General features: G+C 39.1%; 1 protein-coding gene across 5 annotated transcripts in view; it reads left to right on the forward strand.

Moving 5' to 3' along the window:
- LOC117394763 (nuclear factor of activated T-cells, cytoplasmic 1-like) overlaps positions 1 to 20802 on the forward strand; it is a 124595-nt gene that overhangs the window by 73604 nt on the left and 30189 nt on the right. For 3 of the 5 annotated variants that reach the window (XM_059012753.1, XM_033993302.3, XM_033993303.3), the window contains one exon: positions 9538 to 10233. In XM_059012753.1, the coding sequence (XP_058868736.1) occupies positions 9538 to 10233 (696 nt within the window). The remainder of the gene's footprint in view (positions 1 to 9537; positions 10234 to 20802) is intronic. The other 2 variants (XM_033993304.3, XM_033993305.3) reach the window with 2 other exon arrangements.

A 20802-nucleotide genomic window follows, 5' to 3' on the forward strand; every position in this document is an offset into this window, starting at 1 on the left:
ATTAAATCTGCTTATCTGTGAACTGTATAAAACATACTAAACTGTTTCATTTTGAGCATTTTCTAATTGTGTAGGATTTTTCTCCCATTATAAATATGCACAAATGCATTATTGTAAAAGCATAGCATAGTGTAGTTAGGTATAGCAAATGTAAACCATAGGAAGATTTATAGCAAGACTATATCAAAGGGTAATACACCTCTGGTATGGTAACTATGACATTGTATAAGATTATGAAAAGCATGGTTACTGCAAAATTAGGGCTATCCATAAAGTACTGAAAGGTTAGCAGCTTTATACTGGACAACACCAAAGCTTTTGCAGGGTACAAGTAGGTTTATCAATGACCAGATTGGCCAAGCTGAACTCTGCATGTTAGATGTTGAGGTACCATGTTGTTCAGGTCTGCTGTGACGTTTACCCAGCCTTATCATTTTTTTATTCCAAGTGACTGGCATTACCCTAAAGCCCTTACCCACCAAGGGACCAGCTTGTTGATATAGATGTTAACTAAACTGAAATATTTAGCTCAAAATGCAGCTTGTTTCCATAGTGGTCTTCTCACCTTCCGGAGGTGGTGAAGTTAATATTTTGAGGAGGGAATAAAAGAAAAGCAGTGAGGTCAATACTCCTTGGATTTTTCTTGAACAATATCCAGGCAGTATTTCAAGCAGCTGTACTGACTTATCTCATTCCCGTCCAGAACCTTGTTCCGCCCAAGTCCAAGTGAACCTGGCAGGTTCTGTTAAATAATTAAGGACCTGGTTAGAGCACTGTCTAGACTGGAATGGACTGGAATCCACATGTGAGTACCACTGAGAAAGTATAATAAAACACAGTGTCAATTTTACATGTTAACTCAACAGTCCAGGAACCGTGCCGGAGTTAAGTAATGTCCAAGAACATTAAAAAAAATATATATATATATTAAAGTTATGTTAAAAACAAAATGCCAGGGATAAGTAAGACTACAGCAAACTTTTTTTTTTTTTTTTTTTTTTTTAAATGTAGCTGACAAAATGTGAACCTGGAAGGTGGGTGGTTTATCTGGCTCGTTACCTGCTTTTAATGTTTTGGAAAGCAGCGTTTTTCTGTATGCCAAAGCTCGTTTATGTGGGAAACACCAGTAAAAAAACATCCCACTCATTCCAGTCATCTTCCTTTCATTATGATACCGTCACGCCATCAATGGCAGTTTCCTATTAAGTCATTTATAGAACAGGCCACTAAATAAAGACGATATATATTTATATATATATGGATATTTATATTTTATTTGTATACCAATAAAGCCAGTTCACAAGGAGAATGAGGCTTGTCACTGTCGTCAAGTATCTTGACTTCCTTCCTGCCAACTAAATTTATCCTGTGATTATTCAGCATGATGTTTAATGTAGCTGGTGGTGATGACAATCTGAATGTCAGTCTCTTTATCACCTAAGAATTATTGCATGCGCTCTTCTAAAAAAAACTAAAACAAAAAGAAGCTCCCCACAAACAATGAGAGGCAGTACAAAAACCTAGATGTGAAGCGTGTATGAGTGATATATGGAATTATAAGTCTAACAGGCAAACCCATTCACAGTCTTTGTGCAAAGTTTATCTTCATAATCCCAAGCAACTCATTTATCCATTTGTTTTATGAGCAAGACCATCTAAAGCAGCCGGCATTTTACAGTTATCTTATTGGAGACGTCCGTTTTCCCTAGCTTTAACTACGCCAATGAATCTCTTATTGTTAAACAGTGCAGCATAAAGTTCTTTGTCACGGCTCAATACGTCCTGTCAGTCCTGACAAAAAATTTGAACACAGCCTGCCTACTACATTGTTGCTTGTATTAAGTCAAAAGAAATAGCTTTTTTTTATTGAGCTTGTCAGATGTAGATAAGCCTGAGTGGCGTTTACATAACCTTACATCTCGACTATTCTATATACCCGCAGCAATAAAAAGAGTTCGCTTATCATTGCATTGTTGCTGTTGTATTATCATGTGAAGTGGGTTTGTTTTTCCTTATATTTTCAAGACAAGAAATACATTCAGTGATAAGGAATGCTGTGCAGATTTGCAGACAAGTGCGGACGCTGAATAAAACCTATACAATATGTTCCACCAATAAAACAGTCCTATTTAAAATTCTATAGTTATTATTTGACAATTTAAAGATTTTTTTTATTACAATTCTGGCCCATACAGTTGAACAATGTACTATAAAACTACATGTTGATATTAGCAGAATGTATGATTAGCTCATTTATATGATGCTTTTCAGAAGTCACAATCCTTTTCAGGCATCTTAGCTTAAAATGTCTTAACCATTGTCTCAAGTAAAAGTCCAGACAGCATGGCAATTAGTCACTTCATGACACTTTATCATATATAAAATCAATCTTTACCAGACAGTGGCATGTCTACAGTCCGGACAGATAATACAAACTTTCATGTAAGTAACACTACACTACCTACCTTTCTTTTACAAATTAACCCCTGCCAAATGACACAACAACAATTATGCAATGTTTTGCATAGCGCCACCTGAGGGCCAAATATACCACTCCACGGTCTGGTTAAGGAAATGTCACATCTGAATGCACTCAGTTCCGACTGGATAGTTAAGCATGTGTAAGGGATAGTCAGTTGATTTCACAACCTCTTAATGTTTAATCATGTCTAGCTATCCTCATCTCACAGGCTGTGTGAAAATAAACAATCATGGCTCTGCTTGGAGAATCCACAGACGTTTAAAACAGGAAAGCTCTACTGTCAAGTTGAGGTTTTCTTTATTTCCCTGTGATGCGGAAAGTAGAAAAAAAAAGAAAATCAATCTTTCTGAACAGTTGTCCTGGTCTGATATTATTATTATTATTATTATTATTATTATTATTATTATTATTATTATTATTATTATTATTATTATTGCTGGTAGCAGTAAACTTTGCTATTATGAGTTTCTTGACAAGATTGACTACATTCATGACACCACTTCTTATAGTGCCAAGTTTTGTAGGCCTTGGAAGGAAAGAACAGAAGAAAACAAAACATTAACAATTAATATTAATAATTAACTACAGTATATGTATGGATGAATTAAGTCCAGTATGATACAGAAGATTTTTGGATAACACTGTATTATATTTTCAAACTTTAATTACACGTGTATTTTTCTAGTTAAAAAGACGTTGCTTGCCCATTGTCAGGCTGTTTAATAAGTCAATTACTGAGCTATAATTTGAACCCAGTAACAGCCTATTTCCAGTTGGAAAAACGATTTACTGGAACCTTTTTTTGATATGTGTTTTGTGATTCTGAGTCCTCTGAAATGCAGTTGTTTCATTCATGATTAGGTCTTCTGATAAATCTTTATTGAAAGCAAAACTTTTCTAGATATAAACAGTAAGTAGGTTTGACAGAAAAGCAAGTATTACAGGTTGAGGTTATTTAGCAACAGAGTGTAGCCAGATAAACGTGAAATTTGTACCAATGTCTCTAAACTTCAGACGCTGCTAGTTTATATAGGTCATGAACTGCAGTTCATTCTGTAGTCTATATATATATATATATATATATATATATATATATATATATATATATATATATATATATATGTGTGTGTCCTTATTGCCCTATCACTTAGTACAGTCAATCTGCTTGAAGATTTATATCAATAAATATGTGCATTGCATTCATATTATTTGTTTATTTAGCAGATGCCTTTATCCAAGGCGACTTACAGAGAACTATGCATCAGCTGCAGAGTCACTTACAATTACGTCTCACCCAAAAGACAGAGCACAAGGAGGTTAAGTGACTTGCTCAGGGTCACACAATGAGTCAGTGGCTGAGGCGGGATATGAACTGAGGACCTCCTGGTTACAAGCCCTTGTCTTTAACCACTGGACCACACAGCCTCCTATGGCTTTGTAAAATATTTTGGGAATCTTAGCAGAGAGCCTTTATCTATACCTGCTATGGTTAAATTGGCATGAAGTAGTCATTCAAAAAGAAGTAGATACCAAAGATAAAATAAACATTAACAAGAAAGGAAATTAATGAAATGAAGTGTTAAAGTAAATGTATAGAATCATGCATGTGGCCTTTTCACCCCTTTTCCGGCCTGTCTTTGACATATCTGTCTTTGACATTTAGTTATTTATTTGTTTATTTATTAAAACCTGAGATTTGAAAGTATTTTGCAATTATGAATGTTATGAAGAACTATGACACGCTGCCAGAGCTGTTGCAGTCACTTAATGTCACCTAGCACCTGATAAAAAGGCTTATGTAAAAATGATCTTTTATATCTGCTTATCCAAGAATCAGGCTGTGCTCCAATACTATTACAAAGCATTAATGAAAGTCGTATGTTGATTTTCTTTATATTTAAAACTGTTGTTTGCAAGGGCACAGAAGGTAAATATTGTAAGGTCAGATTTTCTGTGGGCCTGGATAACATTCTGTAGAATGAACATTTTCCCAGTGGAAGCTGGTGCCATTGAGACTAAATCCTCATTTGTGAGGCAGTTGAGTCCCAAACCAGACAGATGTGACGTAAATGCATTTGCAGTGAAAGCCCACAGCTCTATCAGCACTGCCGCTGGTGGCTGCTTGCCACAGTTTTCTAGTAAAACGGCTATTGTTCTGTGAATTTGTGATTTTAATAGCTGATAGCTCTCTGTTGTTTATTAATGTGATCTCATGGGTGTTTTTTTAAGAAGAACTGGACAGCCTTTAATTTTAAGATTTTGTTGGTGCTAAAAAAAAGGGGGTGCCTTGTCTTTTCATTCAAATGCATGTAAAATGCCAGGGTGGGTTTTGTTTTAATGATTTAAACAACAGCAGTTTGAATCAATTGAATATACCCCAGCATGTCATTTTATGAACAAGAAATATTAGTAATTGACCACTGAAAAACTCTGAATGGCACAAATGGGCAATTTCAGTGTTTATCTGCCATGTTAGTCACAAGAAGATTAAAGTACATTAGAGAAGAAGCAAAAGCATTTTAAAAATGTGTTCTGAAATAATATACAGTAGCAGCATGTTTTGAAATAGACCAGAATTGTTTTATTTATAGTTTGATTAAAGAAAACAAATCAAATTGATCCTTAATGTTTTACTAATGCCAGTGAGAAGAACTCATTAGAGAGCAGAACAAAGAGTCTTCTTTTGCAACGCTGTTTTTCATTCACTAGCACCCATACTCTTAATAATGGAAAAATGCTTATTTTACTGCTGCTATTAATAAACACAAAACATGTGTCTGCTTATTATGACTAGAGCAAACGTTTGCACTCCCACTCATTTTGCATTGTATAGTGTGTTTACATACTGATAAATATACTTCCTCTAAAGTCTGATATAAAAATAGGAACACTATTTTTAAAAGGCTATTTTCAGCTAAGTTGCATTGACTTGCATCATAATCACTGTTGAAATATTGCAAGTGGAACTTGATTCAAATAGTTGAAGTTATTTAAACAGTTACAAACAAACTGTTTAAAGAACTATTCCTGGGCCTGGCTAATCTGTATGTGTAATGGGTCTTGCTCTGGCAGTGCTCAGTTTACACATAGATTAAACACTGATGCACAGCTTCCATAGATGAATAGAAAGTAGCAAAGAGTGGTTAGGCAGTTGGGCCCAAGGTCTACCGTCCAGTCCAGAAGGAACAAGCTTCAGTTGAGCTGCCACCTTTAAGGTCAGAGAGATCAACAAAGGCCGGGTGACGGAGGACCAGGACGGGGCAGTTGGAGGAGAAAGACCTTTAGAACGATTTAGTTAAATAGTAATATTATTATTATTATTATTATTATTATTATTATTATTATTATTATTATTATTATTATTATTATTTATTTCTTAGCAGACTCCCTTATCCAGGGTGACTTACAGTCGTAAACAAATACAAATAATAATAATAATAATAATAATAATAATAATAATAATAATAATAATAATAATAATAATAATTTAAGATTTACTTAAATCATTTAATCATTAAATCTAGGCTGCAATCATCATGTTACGCAAAGGTGAATGAGTGACAATATATTCAATATCACATTTTTGTTGCCGTTTATAATTAATTAATTGACAGCAATCCGTTCTGCAATTGGAGGATTACCACCCACCTCTAGACACCTTAAATTCAGACTTTTTGAAACCCGCTGATTTTCAATTCAAAATCCACATCTTGTATTACATGCACATGAATTTAAAACACAAACTACAAGAAAAGTTTCATAAAGGAATCTGTTTAATATTTGTTTGTCTGACAATTCTGTTTCTGTTTCATTCAACACTATGGCAAACTGCAACAATAGCCTGGGCAGCAGGCATTTCCTGATCGAGAAGCGACAACCAGCAACGGTTAAGTGTCAAAAGCTAAAGCTCAGCTATCAAACAGATAATTGCAAAAAGCTTTTCTACCATTTTTAATTTGTTTTAATCATACTGGATTATCGTAAAAATAATTCAGGATCCCATACTGTAAGAAATTCACGATTCTGAGCAGTCATCTACCATATAGAATCTGAGATAATCTGTGAGGGACACACTGTAAGATAATAACACAACGTGATGTGTTATGAAGGCGGTGTGCAGCCCAGCTAATCTTTTAACATTTTACTACAGTATATACAGTACATACACATTACTGTAAATATACCTCATACTGTGCACCGAGCAAACATGTAACTGAATTTAAGGCACCGGCTATTATAGACATAGTAAATGACATACCTGTTTGTATATAAATGAAAAAGATTGTTGTTGCCTATTCATTGGCAATGGAGGTACTTCAGATGTTTACAATAGAAAAAAAAATGCAAGCTGGTCTCAGACCGAAACACATTATGATTGGCATGGACTAATGGCCTGCCTATAAATACTTCATTTACTGAGACCATAAACAGCAGTGGATTACCCAGTATAACCTAAACTTCATCTGTTTTCTTCTTTTTGGAGCTGGCCCCAAAATTGCAATTAAATGTTGGAAAGCCAACCTGTTGGTAGCATTTAGAAAAAACATTATGGGTTATTTGTAAACTCATCAGCCCTGGATCTGTGCCCATCTGCTCAATGTTGTTTAATTTAAAAATGTTTAAATATTTTTTAATTGATTTTAAACTGTTGCTGTTTTTCTTCTCGGTGCATTGCTCTTTATACATATGTGTGCTCTTATATTTCATTTTGTATGACAGCTTGTGTATGTTTGTAATTGTGAAACTTTGCTCACTGCCAGTCACTGGGGTCCACAGGAAACAACTTACTCATTCATTATAATTAGATAGGTTAACTTGCATGGGGGCAGACCTACACCAAGATTGTCTGGCCGGGGTGTGCGGAAAATTAAAATTGGACCTTCTCTTTGATCTGCTTTCACCAATAACAGTAGTCAGATACTTACTGTGCTATGTTAAACATGCTGCAGTTACAACAATTAGCCACAGGTGACACTGTGTGCAATGCCCAAATGCTTGTGAGTGTACATGTAAAAAATGTTGACCCTCTAGTACTGCATGGCTTTTTTTTAATACTATGTTTAAAACATGTTTTATTATGAGTGATGTCATGTTTGTTTCCTCAGGGCATCACTATGGTGTTCAGGGTTAAAAGGAATATATATTCAGTTTTTTTGCACATTTCCATTGTCTGGAGAAAAACATACAGGCTGTCTCGAATATCATTTTTGTGTTATATATGTGTATCTGTCGTTTTAAAATAAAGGTTATTAATGTTGTAACTTGTTTTACTGTGTTATTTTTTTAAAACACTGCCTAAAACTTAGTATGCGTTTTTAATATAGAAAGATTGGATCTAACATGCAGTGAATCTTGTCTGAATTTGGACTAATATAGCCTGTGCTGTGCTACCAACCTGAGATTCACAAATCTTTAACTCATTAGTTAAAAGAAAGTCTGTTCTGATGTGTTGAATAATGTATATTATTGTGACTTTTATAGACGTTGGCAGCCTAGAAGAGTTTCATCATTATAAAACTTTATTTCATTCATAACTATGGAAAAAAAGTCTTTAATAGCTCATGAGTTAAAGCTGTGTGAATAGTTCCCAATGATTAATTAACTACTGACTGGGGTGTCATTAACAGAAATTCTAGACAAGAACAATGCTGCCACATATTTGGTAAAAAAAAAGAAAAGTATATTAATATATTGCCAACTTCACATTCGTTTGGATAATATGAGTGTGTGTTTTTAACTGTTTTACATGTTTGACACTTTATTCTTTTCTGTTCTCAAAAAGAAGATTTATTGTGCTATGTTTCCTGTAATACCACACAAATTGTGTATTTTACAATTAAATCTTTGAAAGTTTTTTCATAGCACACATTGCTAACCGGTGGCAACTTGTTGTAATTGCAGGGCAGTTCTTGCTGAGAAAGTCAATGCGCATTCTCTTTACACATATTTTTAATTATGCCTTTTTTTTAAATGCCACTGAAATCAGCTGCTCATTTTAACCAATTTCAGTCTCCTCTGTAAAGCTAAGGTATAATTGAATTATCTTAAATGAATCAGTAGTCATCTATTATTTAATTAAATCTTAAATTAAGTCTTTGGTAAAATTAACTATTTCAAACATCCAAATATCCTTCATAAATTCCATCAGTGCTTTCACTGCTAGGAACATCTGTTGGTACAAGAAGGCATGCTGTGGTAAAAACATGTATTAAGAACAACCTTGATAGTATATACATCTGATAAGAGGAATGAATCCAACTGATATGTTGGATTTTGTGTTAAAAAGGTACTGCCGCAATCTGTTCTTGCTTGTGATTCTTTGAGAACGAAAATTTCTCTTGCTAAGGATAAAAGGGAAATTATTTAAGTTATGACAGTTATGTGAAACTCAAATGTTCTCAAAGAAAAACATGAATGTGTATTATATAAAATGTGTGTTTCTTGCAACCACATTTTTTCCTGAATTAAGTAAATCAAATTATTTGCAAAAAAGTGTGACTTTTGGCAGTATAAATGACAGTGTAAACTTCCCCATCCCCCATTAATTTAATAAATGTAACATCTGCACTGCTTTATTTACAATTAGCTCACCTACCGTTCCTTTGGCCTAAATTATGGCTTGTGTGGCCTCTAATCAAATAAACACATTGGTTGCTCTGAGAGTTCAGAAGCATACTGCAGTTGAATCCTTTTGCATTTTGAATAAAAATAATTTGTTTTAAACTGTGGTCCTTGGGTCTAAGGCTCCTACTGCAGCAAAATATTTTAAAAATATGTTTTTTATAGGACATTAGTGCAGGCAAAGAATCCAAAGTAAATAGGCCTTTTCAATATTAGAACCAGCTGTGAGCTTTCTTGCGCTGATGAGTCATGCATTTAAAAAAAAAAAAAAAAAAAGTTTTAACTTTTCTGGGTGGGTGAGCTAGGCAACCAGCATACAGAGTCTTATTCACGAAGTTGTTTGTTTTGCTGAGGGTATCCTAGCCACAGGCCCACTCAGTCACATAATGTATGTTTACTCTATTTTTTCTTTTTTCTTTTTTTTTTTCAACCAGTTCCAATAATAAAAACAGAACCTACTGACGACTACGAGGCCGTAGCTCCCGGACTAAACACACTATCCAAATCTTACTACAACCAGCAAGTCCTGACCTCCATGATGCCTCCAGATCCTGGCTCCTGTCTGGTGGCCAGCTTCCCTTCCTACCAGCAGAGAAACATTGTGATGTCATCCTCTTCATCCACCTCTAACTCAAGTCCTAAGCTGCACGACCTCTCCCCTTCTGCCTACACCAAATGCAATGCCAACACTGGTCACAGTCAGCTAGCCAGTCTCCAGCAGCCCACAGCAGGCGTCCCCACAATCCAGGAAGTGCCCAACAGGTCTGTGGTTGTGCACCCCAACTCCCCTGACCAATCATCTCTCATCATGCTGCAGTCCCAGGTGAGTCAGCATCTGAGCAGTAACTGTTCCCATGGTTACCAACAAACACTCTATCCCAACAGTCCCACTTCTTCTCCGGTTCCCTCTGCCGCCCAGGAGACACTTTATGTGCAGACCTACAGCCCACCTCACCCCTCCCTGCCGATGGGGCAGCAACCTCCTCAGCTGAAGAAAACTCAGCAAAATGGGTCTCCGACAAACCAGCCAGGGTCACTGCCGCTCTTGCCGGAAGAGAATAGTCAGACCTCATTGCCTGTCGTTGTCAAGCAAGAGCCCCAAGAGCTGGACCAGATGTACTTAGATGATGGTAAGTGGAACACAACATAATGTGTTTTAAATTGCCTCCAAGCATCGGTCAGGACTGGTGTGCCACCTCACCTTGTAATGAGCAAAATAGCAAAAAGAAAGAATGAAAAAAAATCAGTGGCACACGCATACGTGCTAAAAATAATGTCAAGTTTACATTACGGCCTTTTGAACGCAGCAAAACAATGGGAAATAATTTCCTGCTGTATAATGTGAAAGGGTTAAGCTTTTAATAATGGCTGCCCAATTACAGGCTTATGAGGTGTATTAGCCTGTCATCTAAAGTAACTGGCTGTTGTGTGTTTCTTTATGGTGGTAGTCATGCAGTTCACAGTCCAGTACCCTGCTGTTCCGATATTGGCCAAGCAAGTGGATCTTTGCAAAAGCTGACGAGGAAAAGCTTTCTGTACATGGCTGGAAAAAAAGGACATAAGGTTCAGTAGGACATAATATTGCTACATAAGCAGTGTGTAAATAATGGTTCCTGTTGTATAAAACCCAAATGCAGGTGGAGCCAGCCATTCTGAACCCAGTTTATAGAAACCCTGCATAATCCGACAGTCCTGATACCCCCACAACGCAGTACAGACTTCAAAGCATGCTGACATCACAAAGCCTCTGTCTTTTAATGCATGAGAAACCAGATGGTGTGCTCACACAAACATGGGCCAATTCGAGCAGAATATCAAGATCTGGTTTTGGATGTCAAGCATGCATATTTAGTTCAAAACTCATGTACAACATGTGCGCACATACCACAGACCAAATGATACTGGTGTACATGATAACCATCAGTTTCAAAGTTCCATCAGTTCAAAGTTACAGTACATGGCTTTACTCAGACGTCAAAATGGTTGATGTCTGCACATCTCTCATTATTATGTCAGCATCTGTCAACAACTGTCAAGTAGAAAATAGACCAAATGTTGAAAAAAAATGTCTACACACTTTTTGGAGAGTAAATTAGACACAGTGATTTATGGGTGTACCTGTAAGTAAATGAACTGACCAACTGCATTCCTAAAACACAAAGAGTACTGAAATTGCATGAGAGCTTACGTACACTTTTTTTTTTTACTTCAGTATATTCATGTGCAGTAGGTTTTCCATAGTGACTGCCCAAGAAGCTGCAAATTAAGCCCCTTTCACACTGGCACTCCTACCCGGGTCCTGGCTACCTGGGTCACAATCCCTCGTAGTGTGAATCCATGTACCGTGGTCGTATCTGGGTTAACCGGGGTCCCAGCGACCCACCTTAGGATGTGGGTTGACCAGCTTTGACCCGGTTGAGAGAGATGAAATGCTTGACGGCCATTTGTGAGCTGACACAATAACAAACAACCACGCCTGCGTGAAGGTTTCACTTCCTTAAGGAACATTTCTGTTTATTATGTTTAGCCATATTTTTGTTGATTGAGAGACAGCATGAGCCAGATTGCAGCAGGGATGAAGAAATGTTTGCTGTAATCAACATTTGGGCCGACAGTTCAATCCAGAGAAGCTTGGATGGAAGCGTCAGTAACAAGCTGCTTCCGGGGCATTGATACGCGTATTGTGCACTTGCGTCTGTCACCCAGGTCAACCCTGCTTTATCAAACGCAGTGTGCAATCGCGTAGCCGACCCGCATGACACCGGGTCCTGACCCGGGTAGGTTCTGACCTGGGTAGAACATGCCAGTGTGAGAGGGGATTTAGTCTATCTGAAAGTATGTAAATGTATATATATATAGGAATATGCCATTTGAGCACTGTTGGAATAACAGACATTCAGTCTGGCCTGCCTCTAGCTGACCGCAATAAATGTTATACTTGCATCATCTCATTTTTATATGATCCTTGGTTCGTTCCTGAGCCCTTGTAAGTATGTGGTGGTAACTGTATATGTCCAATGTATCTTCCAAATTAGGCATTACCATTCTGACCTCAATGTAATACGAAAAAGTAATCAGATGTGGGTTTTCCTCTGGATTTATTAGTTATATGTTAGTAAGGGATCTTCTGAAATGTGATTATGTGACATCATTGGACTGTGATTTAGCATTCACCACTAAGTGTCCCAATAGAGCAGAGATTCTTAGTTAATGGGATACATGAGCTCCCGCAAGTTAAAAAATGTAATGTAGCCTCACTATATTACAGAAAAGGAAACGTCTTTCAAATGTCTACATGTAAAACAACTAACTGGTCCCAGACAAAGAAAAAAAAAGGAACTCAGACATGCCTACGATAAAATACTGTGATAGGCTTCCTTTGATCAGCAAAGGAATCTGGTTGTTAGCAAAATGACAGAAGCTGGAGTTGGTCTGATCATTGGAGGTTAACAATACCAAGTTACCACTCAAGATGTATGACCTGACAGCTTTTCATCATTCTGCTGCTGGCATAATAAGGAAACACATACTAGACAGGAGCTCACCTTTTGAATGTTACAGTATGTGTCCCTCAGTCAGATTTATTACATGATTGATCATCTATACTTTTTTTTTTTTTTTAACTCAGCTTTTGAAATATTAACTATCACAAATATACTGGTGACAGTCTTCTTGGAAAATCTTAACTTAACTAAAATACTGCTGTTTAACAGCAGATAAACTTGTTCAATATTGTTTTCAATTTGAGTCAATGGGAAGCAATCAAGAAGTCATTAGACAACAGGCAAACAAAGCTTTATTCCTAAATTTAAAAAAAAAAGAAAATTAAAAATATCTACAACAGAAGAAAAGGGTGGCAGGTAATAATAATTTGAGAAAGCAACAGACATAAGCTGTGGTTCTCCTGAACAGAATATAAATACTGCCCAATAGTGCAGTGTATTGTTTAATAGTTCATGTCTGCTATTTGTTTGGGGTTTTTTTTACAGCTGGGAGTGTGCCTTGGTCACTACTGATTGATAAAAACTCCTTGGCTGGCCTGTAATGGGCCATGCGTAACAGACCATAAAATATATTTCCATCCCTCACACACAGTCATTATATTATGCTTTCCCAATGTTAACAACTCTAGCATGGTCCATAAAGGATAACTTGACAGAGGGCCATGAGCTTCTGTTGGTTTTAGCATCTCCTATTGGATAAAGCTGCCTGTGCCAGCTTAAAAAACAAAAACACACTCACATTCATGCTTGCTGTGGGGTACAATCACTGGAACAATGTATTTCTGTATAAAAAAAAAAAACACATGCCTGGATCTGGATGTATAATCATAACAGCAACATAGCAGATGACAAAGTTCTATTGTTTTTGGCTCTGCGGCACAGCTTTATTGGTGATGACTGAGATAATGAGTAGCTATTTTCGAAGCTGAAGTTTGACACCCTGTTGATATTAATTGCACCTCAAAGCAGTAGCTGATCCAGTTGCCAACACTGTTGAGTCCATTTCATTCTTTTATCGCTGCATTGAGTTGTTAAGGACATTTCATGCCTGTTTTTCACATGTTTTTAGTGTGACGGTTTTCATTCTAAACAAATCATAAATGTTTATTTAACAGTATGAAAATCTCTCTATCTATACGGTAATAATAAGAGCTGTACATTTTGACAGCAGCTTCTGCATAGTATATTACATAAAAAAGCAAGTAATTATAATATGATAGTCATTACAAAATGCAACAAAGATGTAAAGATTTTGAACAATGCAGTACTGTAGAACGTTCTAGTATGTCTCCAGTTTGTATTCTTTTATTGAGGAAAGCTTTTTGTTTCCTCTAAAGGGGAAGATGGAGTTGCTGTGGGGTTTGTTTAGAACATAAGAACATAAGAAAGTTTACAAACGAGAGGAGGCCATTCAGCCCATCTTGCTCGTTTGGTTGTTAGTAGCTTATTGATCCCAGAATCTCATCAAGCAGCTTCTTGAAGGATCCCAGGGTGTCAGCTTCAACAACATTACTGGGGAGTTGGTTCCATACCCTCACAATTCTCTGTGTAAAAAAGTGCCTCCTATTTTCTGTTCTGAAAGAGCCCTGTAAAGCATGGTACAGTTGTTACAAAATACATTTTTGCTTAGTTCATTCACTCTTTTTTCTGGTGCTAGTAGGAGATGTGTCTTTATCTTTACAGCATTTAAATGTGAGTAAACAGTTCAGATAAAATATAAGTAGAATAACCAATATTTGAAATGCAGCTGTACTCAACCTGGACTACAAACCTACAGACTGTGCTATTGGCTGACAGTATCATTATAGTGATCATAAATTTAAGTTATAATATTGTTCTAGGGTACTTCTAGTTATTCATTCACACTCACTGAAGTTTACATCTGACACTGTATTACTACTTTGATGTGGCAATCTGTTCAGGGCATCATTTTGTTGCCATGTCAAACATGTTTGTTTTTTGAAGAGTCCATAGCACCGTTGTAAACGCAAGCAGATCTTCAGTGAATAAAGTGATGGATTAGTACTGGTGTTTTTATACAGTTCAGAAGCTTGCCATGGCCTTTAAGTATTTGGGCTAGCTATATTGGCATAGACTCAAGAAGGATATTTAGATCACAAGATTGCAGGTTTGCATTAAAACTACTTGATCACACCTGAATCATTTGATTTTATAAAATGCTCTAACAGGCTTCACATTTCTATAATTTACCATAGAATTAATCCCTGTCATTGAATAGTATAAGCTGTTCTCTGTTCCATTGTTACAGTGTTTAAGAATGGAAATCATTAACAATACATTTACTAGAACAATGTCTGTTTTTTTCAAACAAGATGGTCTACCCTTTAAAATAGAGCCAAACAATGGACAAGTTCAGGAGGTTCAGATATAGGCAGAGCACAATGGCTACCTGTTTTCAAAAGGAACTTTAATAGACAATTATTCTGCTCAGAATTCTATTCTCCTTTTTACAGAAGAGTTCCATACAGCAATTACAATGATTGGGTTTAAATCCCTCTAGTTTTGTCTGGCGCTGCCATAATTATGTCTTCCTCTATTTTTATATGTGTTTTAAATGGCAGGCTGATGTCTTGGTTTTTCGGTAGTCCAGATGTAACGGGCAGGTTGGGTGTTCAGTTTTAGGAAGGCTGTCTCTCTCTCTCTCTCTCTCTCTCTCTCTCTCTCTCTCTCTCTCTCTCTCTCTCTCTCTCTCTCTCTGAGGATTGTGGGAGGGGCCTGCTGCAAGCAGGGTTTGTGAGCTGTGTGAGAGCGGTAGTGGTGAACTATTCGCCATTTACTTCTATATTTATTTATTATATATTTATAAAACGTGTTTTTTTAAAAAGTATTTTTTTGTAATCTTAGTACTTTTTAAACGTTTTAGCCAGTGTGTGCCCAAAGATGGGCTCCCACTCCGGTGGGTTTTGAAAAGATCAAATCCGCCTCACGGATGAACAAAGCTATAGTCGTTTTCCTTAACCAAGAAAATCTGGTTAACAAAATTGTAGAAGAGGGATTTATGTCGAATGATTCTTTGGCAATTGTAAAACCGTTATCTACGCCTCTTACCAAAGTAATATTGTCGAATATTCCCCCTTTTATTAATAATTCACTGATTGAAAGAGAACTTTCCAGATATGGTAAAATAATGTCGCCGATCAAAATGATTCCCCTTGGATGTAAAAATCCAGAGATTAAACACGTCATGTCTTTTAGGAGACAAGTATTTGTACTGCTTGATAACCCGGTAAAAAGTTTAAATGTAGCTTGGCGTTTTAATGTAGAGGGCAGGGATTATGTTGTTTTTGCCAGCACAGAGGTTTTTAAATGTTTCTTTTGAGGGGATCAGGGGCACCTTAAACGGACCTGCCCCAAGCTACAGACTGAAGCAGGGACAAGCAGTATCAGTGGTGACGGGGAGGCGGCCGGGGTTGTTCGGAGAGCGGAGGTGGAGGAGCCGCCGAGACCTGAGCCGCCGAGATCTGAGCCGCAGCCCAGGAGGAAGAGACCGGAGGAGCCGGGTACCATCGCGGCTGCAGCCGAACCGGGGGCTGCAGCGCCGGCCGACGCAGACAAGGAGGGAGTGTACACTGCAGTCGTAAAAAAAAGAAAACTTAAAAAAAGAACATCTCCTGCTGCTGCCGACCTGGTGGCGGGTGAGGAGGAGTCTGTGTGGGGGCCCATTATGGTCTCTCACGACAGCGGCGTAGGGTCTCAACCCTCCGCTGTGGTGGAGCCAAGCGCCGGGTCTGAAGGACAAGAGAAAGGCGGGCCTCAACCCGCAGATCTTGTGTCTGAGGACCCGGTGCTGGAAGGGAGCGGTGTTGTGGGGGATAGCCTTGGGGCTCAGGTAGGCCCTGTTGGCGTTCCCCCCAGTGATGAGACTCCTCAGCCTGCTGGGTCGGTAGCGGAGATGCCGGCGGTTGATGGAGATTCTGCGGACGAGGAGGAGGACGGATCAGCAGGATCGGACGAGGATGGATGGGAGGACGGGCTCTCCGACACCTCGCAGCTCTCTGACATCACGGCCAGCCAAAGGGGGAAACTGTATTCACTGAAAGAGATCAGTGACTTTCTTGAAAGAACAAAAGGTAAGAGGCGAGTAGACATTAAATCCTTCTTCCCAGACCAGAAACTGTTTTTGTGTTCTGCGGATTTAATATTAAGGAAATCGACTATAAATGAGTTTGATCAGAAAAAGAGGTTCAGACTTAAAAAATATGTCAGCTTAGTTCGGAAAACATTAGCCTCAACTAAACATTTTTAATGGCTAATTTTATTAAGAACATTTTTATTTTAACGTGTTTGTTATTTTTGAATAATCTATTTTTATCAATGGAGAAAATTATTTTAGGTGCAGGGATTTTAATAAAAGAGCACAATTATTTGATTGTTTAAACAGCAAGCGTTCAAACGTGATTTTATTGCAGGAGACACACTCGGACAACAGTAATCAGTCTCACTGGCTGTCTGAGTGGAGGGGCGACTGTATTTTAAGCCACGGTTCTAATTTTAGTGCTGGGGTTGCTGTTTTTTTTCTCCAGGATTTGGGGTGGATATTTTATCTATTGAGGAGATTATTCAAGGTCGACTTTTAAAAGTACAGATAAAACACGCTGGTATTTTTATTGACTTTATTAATATTTATGCGCCAAATGTTGGGGCAGAGAGAATTTTATTTTTTAAAAAGCTCAGTCAGGTACTCAGGGGTTGCAGTACGGATAATTTCCTCGTGCTGGAGGGAGATTTTAATTGTACAATGGATTTTAATAAAGATAGAAACCACGGGGATCCCCATCCCCAATCTGTCAGGGAGCTGGCCACTGTATTAAATACTTTTGACCTGGTTGACATTTGGAGGATTTTTCATCCCACAAGTAGACAATATACCAGGATCAAATGTAATCAAAATCAGCTGTCAGGGGCATGCCTGGATAGGTTCTATACTCCACAACAGCATATTAACAAATTCACTAAAAGTAGTATAGCACCCAGTAGCTTTTCTGATCATCATTTTGTTTCCGTCACTGTTTCACTACCAATCAAATAATCAAGTCATATTGGCACTTTCACAACAATCTGCTACAGGACAAAAACTTCACTGATTACTTTGGATTATTTTGGAAAAATTGGCAAAATGAAAAAACAAATTATAGTAGTTTAAGACAGTGGTGGGATATAGGGAAAAATCAAATAAAACTTTTCTGTCAACAATACACACAAAATGTCACCAGGTCAGTGGATGCAGTGGTCAGTGAGCTGGAGAGAGAGATTGTTGAGTTTGAGAGCCAGCTGGCCAGCGAGAGCGATGAGGGGGTGTATCAGGGCCTGCAGGAGAGGAGGCAGCTCCTGGGCAGCCTGCTGGAGAAGAAGGTAAAAGGCTCTTTGCTCAGAGCCCACTTTACTGAACTCAAAGATATGGACGCCCCCACAGCCGCCTTCTTCGGCCTGGAGAGGAAGACAGCAGAGCGCAAGACAGTGTGCTGTTTGAGGCTGCCCGGGGGGAGAAAGGTCTCCAGCCCTGCGGAGCTCAGGCGTGTTGCAGTGAGCTTTTATTCTGATCTCTACAAGGCTGAGGGCTGCGACCCGGGAGAGATGGAGCGGCTTCTCCAGGGTCTCCCCAGCCTGGACAAGGAGTAGAGCAGCGGATTGGACACTCCACTGGCATTCCCAGAGCTCACTGCGGCCGTGGCGCAGCTCTCCAAAGGGAAGGCTCCCGGAATAGATGGACTGCCTGCAGAATTTTATCAGAAGTTCTGGAACTGTGTTGGTGAGGACCTGTACCAGGTCTTGCAGGAATGTGTCCGGGATGGGGAGCTGCCGCTGAGCTGCCGCAGGGCAGTGATAACACTGCTACCCAAGAAAGGGGACCTCTGTAATATCAAGAACAGGCGCCCTGTCTCCTTGCTGTGCTCCGATTACAAACTGCTTTCCAAGGCTCTCGCTAATCGCCTAAAGACCAACATAGGATCAGTGGTGCACACAGACCAGTCATACTGTGTGCCCGAGAGATCGATTTTTGATATTTTGTTTTTATTAAGAGATCTTTTTAATGTGTCCAAAGTTTATAATGTTGGTTTTGGTTTCATTTCGCTTGATCAGGAAAAGGCTTTTTTTAGAGTTGACCATGAGTATCTGTTTCGTGTTTTAAAAGCTTTTGGTTTTGGCCCTGTTTTTACTTCTTTTATAAGACTCCTTTATCACAATGTTTTTAGTGTTGTGAAAATTAATAACGGTCTGACTGTTCCCTTCCCTGTGCAGAGGAGGATACGGCAGGGCTGCTCCCTCTCAGGGATGCTCTATGCCCTCTATAGAGCCCCTGTTACACCAGCTGAGGGAGAAACTTCCTGGATTGGCTGTACCAGCTGCGCCCAATGCAACCCCTATCAAGCTCTCCGCATATGCTGACGATCTCAGCGTGTTTGTCATAAGTGACCGAGACATCGCTGTGCTGGAGTCATGCATTATAATGTATGAAAAGGCAACCTCAGCACGAGTAAACTGGGCAAAAAGTGAAGCTTTTCTTGTTGGCATCTGGGAGGATACCCCCCCTACATTACTGCCTTCAGTTTTAAGCTGGAATAAAACTGGGGTCAAACTTTTAGGTATTTATTTTGGGAATGAGCAGTTCATGCAGCAGAACTGGGAGGGGCTGCTGGACAGGGTGAAGGGTAGGCTGCAGAGCTGGCAGTGGCTCCTCTCTCGGCTCTCCTTCAGGGGTAGGGTCCTCATCATTAATAATCTTGTCGCCTCCATGCTTTGGCTTAAGCTGGTGTGCCTGGATCCTCCCCTGGTTTTGATAAATGAAATACAGAAATGCCTGGTGCAGTTTTTTTGGAGCGGGCATCACTGGCTGCGCCCCGCTGTTTTGTATCTCCCCCGTGAGGAGGGAGGGCAGGGGCTCATTGATATCCCTAGCAGGATGGCAGCGTTTAGGCTGCAGGCTGCCCAGAGACTGTTGTACACCCCACAGCTGAGCTGGAGAGACCTGGCATTTTGTTTATTGCAGAAGGCAGGGAGGCTGGGTTTTGACAGACATTTGTTTTTAATATCTCTTGATTGTTTTAGTGATGCAGGGTTAGAGGGTTTTTATACGAATCTGTTAAATGCTTGGAGACTTTTAAAGATCACAAGGTCAGAAGAATCACAGAGCACACAGTGGGTTTTTGAAGAGCCCCTGTTTTTTAACCCCATTTTTAAATGCGAGGTTTTTAGCTCTGTTTTTTTATCCACTTTGTTTTTTAAAGCTGGTTTTACTAAACTGGGGCATTTAATTGATTTTAACATTTTTAGTTGGAAAGCCAGCAGGGTTTTAACCCCTGCACTGAATATCAGATCAGAGCGTTTCCTGGAGAATGTGTTGAGTGATCTCCAGGCATCTCTCTGTCCGGCACTCTCCCAGTTTTTGAGCAGGTTTCTGGCGGAGCGCGTGGCTCCAGAGCAGGAACCCCTGTTCCCCGCAGTGCTGGTCTCCCCATCAGTGGCAGTGGAGGAGGAGCCGGCTGGAAAGCTGCTGTCGCCTAAGAAGGTCACTGAGGTAACTTTCCACACAATTGAGAAAAAGACATTATATGAAATCTCTGTGAAAACCAGACATTTTAATAAGTTGAAAGACCTGGTGGACACTAAGTGGAGGGCTCACCTTGGTGTCCCTGTTGATGAAGTTCCTGTCTGGAGGGTGCTGTATAAGCTTCCCTTGCCTCAGCGCTCCGGAGACCTGCAGTGGAGAGAGCTGCTGCATGGCATTTGTGCCACAAATCGTTATCTGAGTCGAGTGGAACCGGGGGTCAGTGTCCAGCGCCCCTTCTGTCCCGCGGAGGAGTCTGTTTTCCATTTGTTTATGGATTGCCCTCGGCTGCAGCCCTTCTTTTTGTTTTTAGAGAACCTGCTGGCTTCCTTGGGGGTTATTTTTACTAAAACATTTTTTGTTTTTAGTGTATGGTTTTGCACGAACGGATAGGTGCTCATTGGTCAACTTTGTCCTTGGTCAGGTGAAATTAGCTATTTTAAAATCCTGAAAAAATAAGATTTTAGCCACTGGTTTTATAAATCCTATTAGTATTTTTAGGATCCTGATGGTCTCCAGGATCAAGATGGAGTTTGCTTATTTTAAAATGGTGCACGACCTGCACAGTTTTGAGAGACGTTGGTGCATTGGGGAGGGTGTGTGTGCCGTGAGTGAGGAGGGGCAGCTTG

The sequence above is a fragment of the Acipenser ruthenus genome, chromosome 3, assembly GCF_902713425.1.
Source record: "Acipenser ruthenus chromosome 3, fAciRut3.2 maternal haplotype, whole genome shotgun sequence".
Lineage (NCBI taxonomy): Eukaryota > Metazoa > Chordata > Actinopteri > Acipenseriformes > Acipenseridae > Acipenser > Acipenser ruthenus.